This window comes from Salmo trutta, chromosome 27, assembly GCF_901001165.1.
Source record: "Salmo trutta chromosome 27, fSalTru1.1, whole genome shotgun sequence".
In the NCBI taxonomy this organism is placed as follows: domain Eukaryota; kingdom Metazoa; phylum Chordata; class Actinopteri; order Salmoniformes; family Salmonidae; genus Salmo; species Salmo trutta.
Window position 1 is genome coordinate 25,741,780 of NC_042983.1, and position 17,644 is coordinate 25,759,423.

The 17,644-nt window shown below is 43.6% G+C and overlaps 1 protein-coding gene across 2 annotated transcripts; it reads left to right on the forward strand.

Annotated features, from left to right (window-relative positions):
- The first annotated feature begins 8,038 nt into the window (after positions 1-8,038).
- ehmt1a (euchromatic histone-lysine N-methyltransferase 1a) lies at positions 8,039-16,989 on the forward strand. Of its 2 annotated transcripts, XM_029717474.1 has the most exons (23): positions 8,041-8,161; positions 8,641-9,098; positions 9,179-9,308; positions 9,488-9,558; positions 9,658-9,913; positions 10,032-10,177; positions 10,364-10,507; positions 10,650-10,963; positions 11,122-11,205; positions 11,391-11,479; positions 11,650-11,756; positions 12,063-12,185; positions 12,755-12,856; positions 13,319-13,423; positions 13,930-14,084; positions 14,359-14,526; positions 14,638-14,782; positions 14,924-15,001; positions 15,160-15,275; positions 15,484-15,570; positions 15,831-15,909; positions 16,285-16,460; positions 16,590-16,989. In XM_029717474.1, the coding sequence occupies exons 2-23, from the start codon at positions 8,688-8,690 to the stop codon at positions 16,753-16,755; spliced, it is 3,252 nt and encodes a 1,083-aa protein (XP_029573334.1). In that variant the 5' UTR covers positions 8,041-8,161; positions 8,641-8,687; the 3' UTR covers positions 16,756-16,989. The 2 variants fall into 2 exon arrangements, with proteins under 2 accessions (XP_029573335.1, XP_029573334.1); XM_029717475.1 differs by lacking the exons at positions 16,285-16,460; positions 16,590-16,989 and having other exon boundaries at positions 8,039-8,161; positions 15,484-15,622.
- The last annotated feature ends 655 nt before the right edge of the window (positions 16,990-17,644 follow it).

Sequence of the window (17,644 nt, forward strand, 5' to 3'; positions counted from 1 at the left end):
CCCACTGACAAAGAAATGACCAGTATATAATTTTAATGGTAGGTTTATTTGAACAGGGAGAGACAGAATAACCACAAAAAAATCCAGAAAAATGCATGTCAAAAATGTTATAAAATGATTTGCATTTTAATGAGGGAAATAAGTATTTGACCCCTCTGCAAAACATGACTTAGTACTTGGTGGCAAAACCCTTGTTGGCAATCACAGAGGTCAGACGTTTCTTGTAGTTGGCCACCAGGTTTGCACACATCTCAGGAGGGATTTTGTCCCACTCCTCTTTGCAGATCTTCTCCAAGTCATTAAGGTTTCGAGGCTGACGTTTGGCAACTCGAACCTTCAGCTCCCTCCACAGATTTTCTATGGGGTTAAGGTCTGGAGACTGGCTAGGCCACTCCAGGGCCTTAATGTGCTTCTTCTTGAGCCACTCCTTTGTTGCCTTGGCCGTGTGTTTTGGGTCATTGTCATGCTGGAATACACATTTTCAATGCCCTGGCTGAGGGAAGGAGGTTCTCACCCAAGATTTGACGGTACATGGCCCCGTCCATCGTCCCTTTGATGCGGTGAAGTTGTCCTGTCCCCTTAGCAGAAAAACACCCCCAAAGCATAATGTTTCCACCTCCATGTTTGACGGTGGGGATGGTGTTCTTGGGGTCATAGGCAGCATTCCTCCTCCTCCAAACACGGCGAGTTGAGTTGATGCCAAAGAGCTCCATTTTGGTCTCATCTGACCACAACACTTTCACCCAGTTGTCCTCTGAATAATTCAGATGTTCATTGGCAAACTTCAGACGGGAATGTATATGTGCTTTCTTGACAGCGTAGTGTGTTACCAATTGTTTTCTTGGTGACTATGGTCCCAGCTGCCTTGAGATCATTGACAAGATCCTCCCGTGTCGTTATGGGCTGATTCCTCACCGATCTCATGATCATTACAACTCCACGAGGTGAGATCTTGCATGGAGCCCCAGGCCGAGGGTCACCTCACCAAGCTGCTTGGCGATGGTCTTGTAGCCCATTCCAGCCTTGTGTAGGTCTACAATCTTGTCCCTGACATCCTTGGAGAGCTCTTTGGTCTTGGCCATGGTGGAGAGTTTGGAATCTGATTGATTGATTACTTCTGTGGACAGGTGTCTTTTATACAGGTAACAAGCTGAGATTAGGAGCACTCCCTTTAAGTGTGCTCCTAATGTCAGCTCGTTACCTGTATAAAAGACACCTGAGAGCCAGAAATCTTTCTGATTGAGAGTGGGTCAAATACTTATTTCCCCCATTAAAATGCAAATCAATTTATAACATTTTTGACATGCGTTTTTCTGGATTTGTTTGTTGTTATTCTGTCTCACTGTTCAAATAAACCTACCATTAAAATTATAGACTGATCATTTCTTTGTCAGTGGGCAAACGTACAAAATCAGCAGGGGATCAAATACTTTTTTCCATCACTAGGCTGAGAGAGGCTGGACTGAGGGCTTGTAGGCCTGTTGTACGGCAGGTCCTCACCAGACATCACCGGCAACAACATCGCCTATGGGCACAAACCCACCATAGCTGGACCAGACAGGACTGGCAAAAAGTGCTCTTCACTGACGAGTCACGGTTTTGTCTCACCAGGGGGGATGGTCGGATAAGCGTTTATCGTCTAAGGAATGAGCGTTACACCGAGGCCTGTACTCTGGCGTGGGATCGATTTGGAGGTGGAGGGTCCGTCATGGTCTGGGGCGGTGTGTCACAGCATCATCGGACTGAGCTTGTTGTCATTGCAGGAAATCTCAACGCTGTGCGTTACAGGGAAGACGTCCTCCTCCCTCATGTGGTACCCTTCCTGCAGGCTCATCCTGACATGACCCTCCAGCATGACAATGCCAACAGCCATACTGCTCGTTCTGTCTGTGATTTCCTGCAAGACAGGAATGTCCACGTTCTGCCATGGCCAGCAACGAGCCTGGATCGCAATCCCATTGAGCACATCTAGGACCTGTTGGATTGGAGGGTGAGGGCTAGGACCATTCCCCCCCAAAATTTCCGTGAACTTGCAGGTACCCTGGTGGAAGAGTCGGGGTAACATCTCACAGCAAGAACTGGCAAATCTGGTGCAGTCCATGAGAAGATGCACTGCAGTACTTAATGCAGCTGGTGGCAACACCAGATACCGACTGTTTCTTTTGATTTTGATCCCCCCCCCCCCTTTTGTTCAGGGACACATTATTCAACTCCCGTTAGTTACATGTCTGTGAAACTTGTTCAGTTTGTCTCAGTTGTTGAATCTTGTTATGTTCATACAAATATTTACACGTTAAGTTTGCTGAAAATAGTAGTTGACAGTGAGAAGACGTTTCTTTTTTTGCTGAGTTTAGTACTTAATTTGTAAATTGGGAGGTGCCGGTGTTGTGCCGAAAAGCTCCCTCCTGCCAGAATCCCCCCCCCCCCCGAATGAACGCGCACACACTCAATTCTTCATTGCTGTTACTTGCTTGCTAGTTGGGATTTCTGATCACGTTAGGCTACGTTTCGGTTTGATTGCGGGGAGGCACTAGTAATGTCTGCAGTTTTCAGTTTGGCTATTTGTTTCAAGTGTATTAGTCTATAAATAAATATCTTTACCAAAATTCGTCATGTCTTATTTGACTAGTAGTTGTTCTGAAATGTTTATTGCTTGCCTACATTTTACTACTTCCTCTGTTTCAATATAACACATTTATTAATTTCGGTTGCCTATCCTGACGTGAAGTTTGTTCTATAGAAAGTATTTGACTGGAGTGTGCCACAGAAAGTATTTGACTCTAGCCACAAAATTAAGGAAATTAGAAGGAGGGATTTCAGCAAGGCTATTTTCTTGCCTGCTGAAATTCTGCCCCCCCCCTTCTATCTTGCGACTGCAAGGCCTGGCACACTTCAGAATCATTTTGGTAGCTCATGTTGACCAGTAGTGTGTGCCACAGAAAGCAAAATTAGAATCTGAAGAAACATACCAGTGTTTAAGAGGAGAGTGACTGCTATTTCTTCTCTCATGATGGTAACATCTTTGTCCGTATTTTAAAAGACAATCGACTCCTCCAGAAAACATTCAGCTAACTTGGTAAAAAATTTGATGGCCATTTAATTTTCCCCAACAAAATTGTTACACTTAAGATTCTAATTCGCAAGTATACAACGACAAAGCTATAATGTCATTTGACAGTTCTGTTTTGCCTTTTAGTCAGTATACTTTCAGTAGGTTAATTGTACATTGCCTTGAAAGTAAGTATGAGAATATAAGTAAAGACCCCACAAGAAGTAACATCTTGTTGGCATGGGCGAGGAAGGGTACCACACGCCCATCTGTAGATATTACACCCCTTCTCTCTCAGGAATGATCTGAACATCTATGTTAATAAAAGTACAGCATTTTGAAACACCTTATTGATTACAATATAGAGATTAATAACAGAGGGGAACCTGAGAATGCAGGGATTCCAGCAGGGTGTGAGTTGAAGTAGTCAAATCGAGCTGACAAGGGCTGGAATGTAAATGACGTGATCATCTGGGATTATCTAACATCTGAGAATGGGCAGGCACTCCCTCGGATGAAGAGCATTTCCGCCTTGTGTGCGCTGTCATCCAGGTGGAAATGTCACCTGCATATCTGATGCAGGAAAAGAGATGAGGGAAATTGAGTGTCCTGTGAATATGTTTACGTATATGTACTGTACATGTGTGTATGTGTATATATATCTTGGACTATATTTTTTTACATTTTAATTTCTATATTACCATTATTGTGTTTTGTGGTTGAGGGGTATATTATTGTAAAATAATATTTGGAAGTTGACCAAATATTTTGGTAGCCTGTATTTGATTTGATAGTCTGTATTTGAAATATTGCGAAAGGCCTGTTTTGTCTGCATGTTGTTCGTTCACTGACAGCTCGTTCCCGACTGCAGGCCATTAATTGTTATTGGGCTACAATCCACATCTAGGCTATCCACGTCTGTGGCTAAATTATAGGACTTCTCATGGTGTAGTAGGCTGTTCTGAATTTGATTTCTTTCTGAACAGACAGCTGTAATTCCATAACCATAAAATGTATTTCAATTTATCAGGCGTGCTGCAGTATATTCAGAACCCTTCACGTGGCTATGATTCCATAAGGAAATAAATCGAATTCAATGTCACATGCGTCAAATACAACCTCACAGTGAAATGCTTATGTACAAGCCCTTAACCAACAATGCAGTTTAAAGGGAAAAAAAGTGTTAAAGTATTTGTTAAAATGAACAGAAGAAAAAAAAAGATAAATAACATTTTAAAAATAAGAAAAATAAATAATTAAGGAGCAACAATAAAATAACAGTAGAGAGGCTATATACAGGGGGTACTGGTACATAGTCAATGTATTGGGGCACCAGTTAGTCAAGGTAATATGTACATGTAGGTAGAGGTAAAGTGACTGAATGGATAATAAACAGAGTAGCAACCGTGTGAAAATGGGGGAAGGGGTGGGGACAATGCAAATAGTAGCCATTTGATTAGCTGTTCAGGAGTGTTATGGCTTGGGGGTAGAATCTGTTGTGGTAGCTGTGCGGTAGCAGAAAGACAAGTCAATGACTAGGGTGGATGGAGTCTTTGACAATTTTTTGGCCTTCCTCTGACACCGCCTGGTATAGAGGTTCTGGATGGCAGGAAGCTTGGTTTTAGTGATGTACTGGGCTGTATGCATTACCCTCTGTAGTGTCTTGCAGTCGGAGGCTGAGCAGTTGCCATACCAGGCAGTGATGCAACTAGTCAGGATGCTCTCGACGGTGCAGCTGTGGAACTTTTTGAGGATCTGAGGACCAATGCCAAATCTTTTCAGTCTCCTGGGGGGGAATAGGCATTGTTGGGCCGCTTCACGACTGTCTTGGTGTGTTTGGACCATGTTAGTTTGTTGGTGATGTGGACGCCAAGGAACTTGAAGCGCTCAACCTGCTCCACTACAGCCCCGTCGATGATAAGGGGGCTGTGCTCGGTCCTCCTTTTTCTGTAGTCCACAATCATTTCCTTTGTCTTGATCAAGTTGAGGGAGAGGTTGTTGTCCTGGCACCACACTGCCAGGTCTCTGACCTCCCTATAGGCTATCATCGTTGTCAGTGATCATGCCTACCACTGTTGTGTCGTTGGCAAACTTAATGATGGTGTTGGAGTCGTGCTTGGCCATGCAGTCATGGGTGAACAGGGAGTACAGGAGGGTGAGCTGTAGTCAATAAATAGCATTCTCACGTAGATGTTCCTTTTGTCCAGGTGCGAAAGTGCAGTGTGGAGTACAATTGAGATTGCATCATCTGTGGATCGGTTGGGGCGATATGCAAATTGGAGTGGGTCTTGGGTTTCTGGGATAATGGTGGTGTTGTGAGCCATGACCAGCCTTTCAAAGCACTTCATGCCTACAGATGTGTGCTACAGGTCAGTAGTCATTTAGGCAGGTTACCTTGATGTTCTTGGGCACAGGGACTATGATGGTCTGCTTAAAACATGTTGGTATTACAGACTTAGACAGGGAGAGGTTGAAAATGTCAGTGAAGACACTTGCCATTTGGTCAGCGTATGCTCGGAGTACATCCTGGTAATCCGTCTGGCCCTGCGGCCTTGTGAATGTTGACCTGTTTAAAATTCTTACGGTTATGGAGAGTGTGATCTCACAGTAGTCCTGAACAGCTGATGCTGTCATGCATGCGTCAGTGTTGATTGCCTCGAAGCGAGCATATAAGTTATTGAGCTTGTCTGGAATGCTCATGTCACTGGGCAGTTCACGGCTGTGCTTCCCTTTGTAGTCCGTAATAGTTTGCAAGCCCTGCCACATCCGACAAGCGTCAGGAGCCGGTGTAGTATGATTCTATCTTAGTCCTGTATTGATGCTTTGCCTGTTTGATGGTTCATCGGAGGACATAGCGGGTTCTTATAAGCGTCCAGGTTAGAGTCCCGCTCCTTGAAAGTGGCAGCTCTACCCTTTAGCTCAGTGAGGATTTTGTCTGTAATCCATGGCATCTGCATCACGGGTACTTCCTACTTTAGTTTTTGCTTGTAAACAGGAATCAGGAGGTTATGGTCAGATTTGCCAAATGGAGGGCGAGGGAGAGATTTGTACGTGTGTGTGGAGTAAAGGTGGTCTAGAGTTTTTTTTTTCTTTTTTTTTCTGGTTGCACATTTAATTAGGTAAAACGGATTTAAGTTTCCCTGCATTATAGTCCATGGCCACTAGGAGCGCCACACCTGGATGAGCATTTTCTTGTTTGCTTATGGCCTTATACAGCTCGTTGAGTGCCGTCTTAGTGCCCGCATCGGTTTGTGGCGGTAAATAGACAGCTACAAAAAATATAGATGAAAACTCTCTTGGTAAATAGTGTGGTCTACTGCTTATCATGAGATACTCTTCCTTAGGCGAGCAAAACCTTGAGACTTCCTTAATATTAGATTTTGTGCTTTTATTTACAAATAGACACAGACCGCCACCCCTTGTTCTATTTTGACGATGGACCGAAAACCCCGCCAGCTGTATGTTATCCATGTCGTCGTTCAGCAACGACTCAGTGAAACATAAGATATTACAGTTTTAATGTCCTGTTGGTAGGATAATCTTGATCGGAGCTCATCCATTTTGTTATCCAATGATTTCACATTGGCTAATAGGACTGATGGTAGAGGGGGAATTACTCACTCGCTGTCGGATCCTTACAAGGCACCCCGATCTACGTCCCCGATATCTCTGTCTCTTCTTCATGCGAATAACGGGGATTTGGGCCTTGTCGGGTGTCTGAAGTAAATCATTCGCGTCCGACTCGTTAAAGAAAAATTATTTGTCCCGTACGAGGTGAATAATTGCTGTCCTGATATCCAGAAGCTCTTTTCGGTCATAAGAGACGGGGGCAGAAACATTATGTACAAAATAAGTTACAAATAACACGAAAAAACACACACAATAGCACAATTGGTTAGCTGCTGTTTTATGCTCTCCTATCTCTTCCTGCGCCAACGCTGGAGAGAATACATAATTGGTTGTCACTTGTTGCCACAAACCTTAACCCCAACCACACTGCTAATCTTATTTGTAACCTTAAATTAAGACCAAAAATATAATTTTTGTTTTCTTAAATGTTTATGATGGCCAATTTTGACTTTGTGGCTGTGGTAACTAGTGACAACTCAGTGCCGCCTGCTTCTTCTTCTTCTTCTTCTTCTTCTTCTTCTGTGGATGTCAACCGCCAGTAAACTATAAAGTTGCATTACCGCCACGTACTGTACCGGAGTGCCCCCACATCCCTCATGTGTACTGGAGTCATACCTTAAAAATGGACCAATAGAAGTACAAAGAAGGGCTCCTGCAGATTTAAAAATGCCCTTGATCAGAAAAGCCGGTTTTAGGGCCTTTAAGAGTGACATTTTTTTCCCCATTCCCTCTTTTTAATTTTTTTATTGCAAAACAAACACACAGGTAAAACAAGAAGACTTTAAATACATACACATAAAAACATAAAAATAAGCAGGGCAATTGGATTTACTCAGAAAAAAATCGAATTATGATTCAAGATGTCATTATTTTTGTTATTAACTAGGGATAATGTTTTAACTAGATGATTTAATTTGATCTGAAATATTGGTACTTTTGGTATAGATTTCTGGAATTTTTGTTTTTGTATAAAGTATTTGACAAAAAAAAAAAATATATATATATTTCAATGTTCTTGCCATCATTGCAATAGTATCATATTACAATATGGATTTCCCTCCTTTTAGTTTTCGCATCCAGTAGTGGGCGACAATACACCTTTTCAGAATGTAGTCTACCTTAAAACCCCACCGAAGAAGATATTGTTTAATGTGGTTGTAAAGTGAAAAGGTCTTTGCTGGAGCAGGTTTAGTTATACAACTCTTTGGCTATACTGCGTAAGATATCTATGGTACTGCTGTGCCACACTCTGGCTGGCTGATGCGCTGCTGCTTCTGAAAAGTAGACACACATGTTGACTGAGCATGCTCCATCTGGGCTGTGCAGAAGGAACCAATAGAACAGCAGCTATTGTCACATGACCGAGGCTGAACGTGTGCGCCGGGTGGGGAAAGGAAGGGGAAGCAGTGTACTTTGGCTCGGTTCTTTTTCCCTGCCCCCCGTCTTACTCTAGTTCAACAACTAAGGCCATCGAGAAAGCAGGTATGAAGCTACTCTATTTTTCAAAACTTTTTCAAGGGCCTTGTTCTGGATCTTACTTGTATTTGCTGTACTTTGTGTGTTTTCCTAGTAGTTTGAGATTTGTTTTTGTTTTGTTTTTCTCAACCTTTTACCTTTTTTTGTGAATGTGGTTTACGGATTTGAAGGTTGGGTTCTTATAGTACAGCATCATTTGTAGAAATATTAAGGGGGGCTAGTGAGTTCTGTCTATTCATAAATCACTCTCACACTGGCCTCATTTACCCCTACCACTCTTTTACATGATGTGCTTATCCAGAACAATTTACAGGATCATTTGGGTTTAAGTGCCTTGCTCCATGGCACATCAACAGATGTTTCACCTAGTCGGCTTGGGGATTTGAACCAGCAACTTTCCGGCAACTGGCCCCACACTCTTAACCATTAGGCTATTTGCCGTCTCACTCTTCCACTTAATGGTACTAACAGCTGTAATCTTTTAGGTGACGATTTTGGAGTGGAGAGGCCACAGCATTCCTCCAGGACAGCCATGGAGCGCAGGGGAGTCAGTCAGGAATCAGAGGCAGGGAAAAGACATCCTAACCCCCGCTCTGTGACACCCACAGGGGCCAAGGGGAAGAAGGCTCTGAGTGCTAAATCGCACGTGAACAAAAAATCCAAAGCTAAGATGACATCTGTTCACGGCTCAGTCGCTGGGTCCAATGGTTTTATTCTGCATAAAAAACAAGCGAGGGCAACCCCTCAAAGGAAAGGTGGTTCACCCCATGGACTAAGCAAAACCCCTCCAACTCCTGCAGACAGTGGTAGAGAAGCTGTTATAACAGGGATCTCAGATGTACAAACTCCTAGCTGTCCATCTCTGGACCCTGCCCCAACATCGAGTACACAGTGTGCATGGAAGACTATGGGCAAACCTGCCTGCAATCCAGCAGCACTGAAGGTAATGTTCATCCAACCCCAGTCCATGATTTTTCATGCTTTTAAATGACTGGTGTCTGAACTCATAAGTCTGTTGTGAAGCGTTTAACCAGGGACGGAGCAGAGTCGAGCATGGAAGTCATTGGGATGGAAAAGTCAATGGCACCTTCCCACATCAAGCTACCTCCGAGCTGTAAAGGAAAGAGAGTTGTCTCTACCAAGTCACAGCCAGGTTAGTCTGCCTTGCTGGTAAGACTGTTCTTCTATCTAAACTGTCTCATATGTCCACTCTATGTAGTGATGGCACTTGTAGTTAGTTGGCACCTGTACTAAGTTGGGACTAGTTATGACATACTGTACTTGCCTGCTTGGACCACCTTCTGCCACCTCACCGTCTCGATGTATCTGTAGGGTCTAGGAAGAGGAAGAGGAAGATGGGAATGTACAACTTTGTCCCTAAGAAAAAATCCAAGGTGTTGAAGGTAAGAGACCCATCTACTCTATGGTAAAGATTTGTGTAGAAATGATGAACTTTGTTTCGCTCTAATAGTGTCTGAATGATTATCCCCTTCTCCCTGCAGAAAGAGAGCTCATTTGTAAAGGCAGGGCAAGAAAGCGGCAGGGAGAAGAGAGTAGACCTGACGCACAGAGAGATTTGTGAAATAAAAGAAAGCCAAGCACTGTTAGCCAAGCAGTGTGATGAAAAGGCAACTGACTTAAGCAAAGGAAACAAAATGGAGGAAGAGGACAGCTGCAGTAAGCAGGAATACACTGAACTGACTTTAGAATCTCTGGATCTGAAAGCCCAAGAGGAGCTGTTCTCTCCTCCTCTCTCAGGTAAGTTTACCTAGAGACGAGTTACATTTTGTCTTGAGTTATTAAATTAGACTTGTACAATACATTACTATGCTGTACATTCAATCTGTTTTGTTGATCTGGATGTGTTATTTTGCAGGCTTTCCAGTTGATGGTGAGGTGACAGAGACTGACCTGTCTGAAGAGCTCCCTCTGTGCTGCTGTCGCATGGAGACCCCATGCAGTGGGGAGAGCCTGTCCCAGACTGAGCACACCTGCATGGCCACAGAGAGTGTGGATGGCCTGGTAAAGCTGACCTGCTCTGAAGCGAACTTTCCCTAGTCTTGCGCTCCAGATTTCCTCCCCAAAGTTTGAAATAGCCTGGGGACGAAGTTAACCTTTCCCAGTCTTTGTGTGTTGAGCTAATGTCTAAACAACCCTTATTTCTCAGTTTTCTTTCTATCAATCCCTTCGTTCATCTCTTCACTACAGGTGAGTCGGTGTCAGAGGAGTGTGCTGAAGCATGAGATGATGCGTCCCTCCAACACAGTGCATCTGCTGGTTCTGTGTGAGGACCACAGGGCTGGCATGGTCAAGCATCAGTGCTGCCCTGGCTGTGGCCTCTTCTGCCGGGCGGTAAGTGGAGGGATGCAGCAGGGATCAACCAAAATTGACCTGGCTGGCTGGTCACACCAGTCACATTGCTTTATGATGCATGTTGGTTCTTCATTCTTAAAACACTCCTTTTGCCTTTTTAATATCTGACTATGTTATGCAGGGGAGCTTCATGGAGTGCAGACCGTATGGCAGCATCTCTCACCGTTTCCACCGTGGCTGTGCATCAGTCATCAAGGCCCAGAGCTTCTGTCCCCACTGTGGGGAGGATGCCACCGGGGCCCAGGAAGTCACTGTTCCCAAAACCGTCTCCAATCCTGTCACTGTCCCCAAAGCTGAACCTGTACTTCCTTCTGTGCCAGCTGTTCCTGCTGTTTACCCAGTGGCCCTTCTTCCCGTTGTGTCCACCAGGCCCCTCATTCACAGGGCAAAGAAGACCACTGAGCTTGAGAGGAGTCTGGACACCTCCCCCAACAGGCAGTTTAGGCTTGACTCTTCTGTTCTCAATATTATCCCCCTCTATCTTTGTGTCTCTTGTATCTCTTCTCTTTGCATTAGTGTGAGCATGGATCATTTGCTTAGGTATTTATGTTAATATGTAATGCTAATGATTGCTGTATGCTGTTTTGCACTAGCCTGAAGAGGGAGACGTTAGGTGATGGAGAGGAACCAGCTAAAACGTCACTGGAGAGCATCCTAATGGCCCTGGATGATGAAAAGTAAAGTTACAAGGGGGCTATTTTTAAAGTCATTCCTTATTAAACTTAACAATTTGGATGAGATAATAATATATTATACACAAAGCAGGTCATTATTGTTTCATGTCAATGAGGAATATAATAGCACTCTTACAGATGCTGCTGCAACCCCCCCCCCCCCCCCCCCCCCGTGTGTGTGTGTATAGTATGAGGCCGAAGAAAGTGAAGTACCACACGAAGCAGCTGTACATCTCTGCCCATCACGGAGAGCTCCAGAAAGTCATCCATCTGCTGGGTATGTACACACCACATGGAGGCAGCTCTTCTAATATTTTACCTTCAATGAAAAAGATCACAATAACTTACTGATTTATTTTCATGAATGATATTATGTGATATACTTTAGTGTCCCCGAGGAGAAAGTTATAAACATGACTCAAAGGGTAATTAACATCTTTGTTCCAGTGGATGGAAAAGACCCCAACTACCTGATGTACAGCCAGAACAAGAGGACCCCTCTACATGCTGCAGCAGCTGAAGGACACCAGGAGGTCTGTCACATGCTCGTCCAGGTGAGATGTACTCGGACATGTAGCAGGTATTGGCTATCTTTTCACAATATAATCACCTGGTGTACAAGTGTAGCAGATGGCTAAGTTAGCTTCGCTACTGCATTCCTTCAGAGATTTGAAGTACTGTCCCCAACAACAAGAACATGTCTTTGCTTTTCTGGGTCAGTATTGACGGTGCTTCTTGAGAATGTTGTGTTTACTGTGCAGAGGGTTGATGTTTTGCGTCCCAAACGGACAGAATTTCCACTCTATTATACTGTGTAAGTATAAATGGGTGAAAGGTTTCTGATTCTCTATCCCCCTTAGGCTGGAGCTAACCTGGACATGTTTGATGAGGAGCAGAGAACCCCCCTGATGGACGCCTGCGAGAACAACCATCTGGACACAGTCAAGTACCTGCTGAGGGCCGGGGCAGCGCTCAGCCATAAGGTCAGTGTGTGGAGCATAGCTCATTGATCACCCCATGGATAGGCCATGATCTTCTGTTAAGCCAACCAGCATTGTTACCGTTCATATACTCTCCTGTGGGCAGATTCTGTGTGAAGACCGAGAGAATCTGGCAGAAATAAATGGGATGCGTGAGATCCGAACAACATTAGTACTGTTTTTTTGGGGGTTTTGTTCACTGGTTGTTTGGACGTATTAGGATTAGGGAAGCCGGTGCTTAAACTGCTTCGCGCGTGCCCACACAGATTGTGGGCACACGCGGGGGTGGGTTCTTTTTGCGAGGGTGGAGACTTCGTTTTTGCCGGAACTCTCATTTTCTAAAACATATGATCACAGAAATGAATTATGCAGCAGCTGTCCAAATTATGCTAAATGGACAAGACCTTTGCTAAATGAGCTGGTTTCTGGTGGAAAGTTATCAAACTGTTTTAAGTCTATGACACACTCATGTCTTAAACTATTAACCAGACGCTGTAGCAGTTCCAGAGCTGTGCTTCTTTAAATAGTCATTAAGAAAAAGACGGACTAACATTTTCATCTTCTCCTGTCAGGATATCAAGGGCTCAACCTGTCTGCATCTGGCAGCTAAACTTGGACATTATGATGTAGTTCAACATCTCCTGTCCAAGGCATCCAAGCAGGTCAACTGTCAGGTATGTACAGATCCATGCCCTGCTCCCTCTTCTACTGACAGGTCCTGTTGACATTTTAACTGCTTCATTCAAACCTCCACTCTTTCATCCATCCATAATTCATGTGTACTCTCAGCAAGGGTTTGGCAGGATGAGTTGGAGGTCAGTGCTGTTGGAAGTCAGCCCAGTTCAACAGTGCCTATTAGGATGTTAAATATGTTGTGGGTAGTATTAAATGGATTGTAATACTCCTGACCTTAACAGGAAAGTTAGACTGAGATTGTTATCATGATTCCAGGGGATTTACCATGTTTTGCCTTTCATTTTAATGCCTAGAAACTGTTAGTAAAGTAAAGCCTTTTCACATACATGTACAATAAAGGAACCTACAGCCACCTTTTATATCCATTGGTAAAAGCATACTTCCAAATATTCAAATAGGCAACAGAATTCAAAGCAACGATTGGTTGTGCTTGGTTTCAGGATGATGGTGGGTGGACCCCCATCACCTGGGCTATAGAGTACAAGCACAGAGAGCTAGTCCTACTGCTGCTCTCCAGAGGGGCTGATGTTAACATCCGAGACAAGGTATGTACTGTATAGGATGCATACTGTTCATCCTACTGTACATCTCATAGCAACACCTTACCTTCTGTTCTCACACCTGTTACAGCCTGGGGAGGTGAGGCTAGACACAGGCAAGGTTCCAGTACTCACTGACATGTGGGATGGATCCCATGGCGTGCATGTGTTTCACCTACAGTATATGGTGTAATCTAAGTTAAAGGGATACTTCGGAATGTCACCTTGGGAGCACACTTACTAGTCCACTTACTTTCTTGAGGAAGGACCAACTTAAGTCATAGAAATAACTATTGAAAAAGGAGAACATATCAACTGGTCTGTATAAGGATAATTTATTCCTCAGACATTTGTATACCGTAGGTGACATGCCTGTATATTGTTACGTTTGACATAAATGCCCCCCCCAAAAAACATTTTTTACCTTTTCTTTTTTTTTTTACCTCTGTGGTGTTTGGGGAAGGTATTTCTCCTGGCTTTGTTTTCCACGTTGACCTATGACCCCTCTCCAGGAAGAGAACATTTGCCTCCACTGGGCAGCCCTGTCTGGCTCCAATGACATCGCTCAGATCCTGCTTGATGCCAGATGTGACCTCCATGCAGTCAACGTCCATGGGGACTCAACTCTACACATTGCTGCCAGGGAGAATCAACTGGAATGTGTGACGTGAGTAGTACACCGGTCTCTGTTCTCCCAGAGCTGCAGCATGACACCAGATTGTTCTTGAACGATAGCCTATCCCACCTGGATATGTAGATATATTATCATAAGCGCACTAGCATGCAATGAGCCCAGTTTTATATATATTCACACACACTCACATCCAGAGACTGTGACTGCTCTAGCCTGGCCAGTGGGTGGCAGGCATGCTGCTGAACCATAGCCTTGTTGGGGGTGTGAGAGATTCTAACCACATCCAGTATGATGTCTGCTCCTCCAGACTGCTTCTGTCCCAAGGAGCAGACGTGAACCTGAAGAACAGAGAGGGGGAGACCCCTCTGGACTGCTGTATCTACAACTCTAAGGTGTGGGTGTCCCTGAACACTAATAAGAAGCTGACAGATGCCAGGAGAAGCAGGGACAGTCATAGAGAGAAGGTCCTTAGCAGGTAGAACAGCATGGTCTAGCTTACGGAGGGAAGAGGGAACATGAAGGGGTCAAATACAATGTAATTACTGTATATGTGTTGATTATTTGTCATCCTCTCTGTCCTCTTCAGGGACATCTCTCGGGGGTATGAGGCAGTCCCCATCGCCTGTGTTAACGGGGTGGACAGTGACTCCTGTCCTGATAACTACAAATACGTCCCTGACAGCTGTGTCACTTCCCCAATTAATATAGACAAGGACATCACTCATTTACAGGTGAACCTCCAGTGCTCTGTGAAGCACAGTCGATGTCCAATCCCATCTTGTTCTGCTTCATAAATTACTCTGGGCCAGAACAAGTGACATACTTACTCTTGACAAGTGTTGTTTAATGAAGATCTCACTCTCCTATTTCAGCATTGTGTATGTACAGATGACTGCTCTTCAAATACCTGCATGTGTGCCCAGCTCAGCCTGCGCTGTTGGTATGACAAAGTAAGTACATAACTACATCAAGGCAAAGTTCACATTACAAGGCAAAGTTATTGCTTTCATGTATTTCAAATGGACATTATGGACTCTTGCAGCTCCCATATATGATGTGTTAGCTGTCTTATATTAATGTGTAAAGTGTGTTGCTTGTGGTTGTTCAGGAGGGGCGCCTGCCTCTGGAGTTCTGTCAGAAGGAGCCTCCGGTCCTGTTTGAGTGTAACCACGCCTGCTCCTGTTGGAGGAGCTGCAGGAACCGCGTGGTTCAGAATGGACTTCGGTAACAGAGCCTCCCTAACCCACCAGCATCCTACGTCTACCTTTTTTCTGTTCAATACACTATTTCAGCCAAGCACGATACCATTAGTTTCAAATATGGCTTCAGTGTGACACTGTACAGTCATATCTGACAATTATATTTTTGTCTATTTCCTGTACGGTACTTGTTATTAGTTAGTTGGACTGGATGTTGTCTTGTTTGTTTTCAGGGCTCGGCTGCAGCTCTATAAAACCCAGAGGATGGGCTGGGGCGTGAGGGCACTGCAGGATATTCCTCAAGGAACTTTCATTTGCGAGTGAGGCCCTGAATGTTATGGAAGACATGCTTGAATTCAACCGTTTGGAAAAGTGCCTAACCATAACTCAACATGTATTGTTTTAATTGTAGTTTCAGAATCAGGAAGAACACTTACAATGTATGTTTCATGGTGTACAAATTACATGAGCCAATATTGATATCATGAACAGATCATGTTAAAAAAGGAATTATGTTTTTAATTTAATTTTAATGTTGCCGGTTACACAGATTATATACAGCAGGATCTTTATTGTGCAGGTATGTGGGTGAAATCATTACTGATGCAGAGGCAGATGGCAGGGAAAATGACTCATTCCTCTTCACCCTGGACAATAAGGTGATTTTTAATTTAAGTCTATGAGAAACTTACATTTTTATTGGCCAATGGCGTATTCTGAAGTTGGGTGTTGTATTGTTACTGTAGCATGTTTGTACAGTGCTTTTGTATACCTATGGGAGGTGCTGCAGAGCACACAAACAGAGTCCGAGACAACGTTATTTTGATACATGTTCCTCTTACAGCACTTCTCTAGTGCGTTCGCTCATAGTTTGCTTGTTGGCTATTTGTTACACTAAAGCATATTGAAACATGTGAAATTGAATGACTGTCTATGCTACCGCCTCACAGGAGGGATCAACATGACAGCCTTTACTAATGTGTGATTCTATTCAATTCATTGAGTGAGTGATTGTTTCATCTACTGTCGAGCAGGTGGGTGATGTGCACTGTATTGATGCGCGACTCTTTGGCAACATTGGCCGGTTTATTAACCACCTGTGTGAACCTAACCTGCTAGCAGTCCGAGTGTTCACCATGCATCAGGACCTGCGGTTCCCACGCATTGCCTTCTTCTCCAGAAAGCCCATTCAGTCAGGCGATCAGATTGGGTGAGACGCATAAAACAATAATTACAACATAGAAAATTCACCATCTATGTATTAATGTTAGGCTATAGAATCAATCTGAATAGGCTCCAGTACATGTGCATTGATGGCTACCCTGTGTTCCCCATTCAGGTTTGACTACGGTGATCACTTCTGGAAGGTCAAGAGCAAGTATTACAGCTGCCAGTGCTGCTCTCCAAGGTGTAGACACTCGTCAGCCGCTAGAGCCCAGAGCTTAGAGAGGTTGGCCAGCCCAGCCCAACAGTCAGGTGCCCATACTGCCCTAACGCAATCATAACACCCCCATGCCACCTCGGTCCTCCCCCAGCCATGGTGGGGATCTTTCTCTCCCTTATCACCACTATGACTCCTTTTTTAAATGTAGACTGATATGAAATGTCATTTTAATGGCTTTGCAGACAGAAATCAAATGCTAAGGGTAGCCTAGCCCTAGACTGTGACAAATGCTCACCTTTTCCATGCATATTTTTTATTAAGTGCGCAATATAGTAATAAAGTGCATTTTAAAACATTTAATTGTCATATTTGTTGTTGGGTATTCCAGTTTACATGAAAGATGGGAGTAGCCAATGCCAATGAATAATGGCCTATAGTAGGATAATATAAGTATATTATTTTATCCATAAATGATGTAATATGTAAATGATATAGTATCCTAGGGATTGAACACTTTTGACAGCAGTGATGACCGAGATACAAGTAGGCTATAGGCTTGTATTGAATTTGATGTTACTTCCACCCATTGAGCTATATATTTAAAGGCACTTGAAGCACCACACAAGACAATAAGCAGGCACGTAGTAAATTGTGTGTTAATTTTTGCATATTGAAAAATGACATGATACAAATCAGATTACAGCTGAGTGTTTGGGGTTTACCAAAGAATAATCTGCTGTGGCCTAGGCTACCCCTATGGAGCGATTTCGGTGCCAATGAAATATTTTTGAATTTGTAATGCAGAAATTGAATCATAGAATTCATAATTTTAACTGAAATGAATGACTATTGCAATTTAATTTAATATTTATATATTCAGTTTGAATATGGTAGATATTGCGTTCATTGTCTGTGTATCAAGTTTACAAGCTATTTCAAGTTTTATCAAAGTTTCATCTATTCAACTTCAGACAAGTTCAATTTATAAATTAAATTATTAAAAGTGTGCA

Excerpts from the sequence above, each read along its gene's own strand:
- ehmt1a (XM_029717474.1), top strand. The coding sequence starts at position 8,688 with ATGGAGCGCAGGGGAGTCAGTCAGGAATCAGAGGCAGGGAAAAGACAT. Across the intron at positions 9,559-9,657 it reads AAAAATCCAAGGTGTTGAAG|AAAGAGAGCTCATTTGTAAA; the intron begins GTAAGAGACCCA and ends TTCTCCCTGCAG. Across the intron at positions 14,783-14,923 it reads AGGACATCACTCATTTACAG|CATTGTGTATGTACAGATGA; the intron begins GTGAACCTCCAG and ends CTCCTATTTCAG.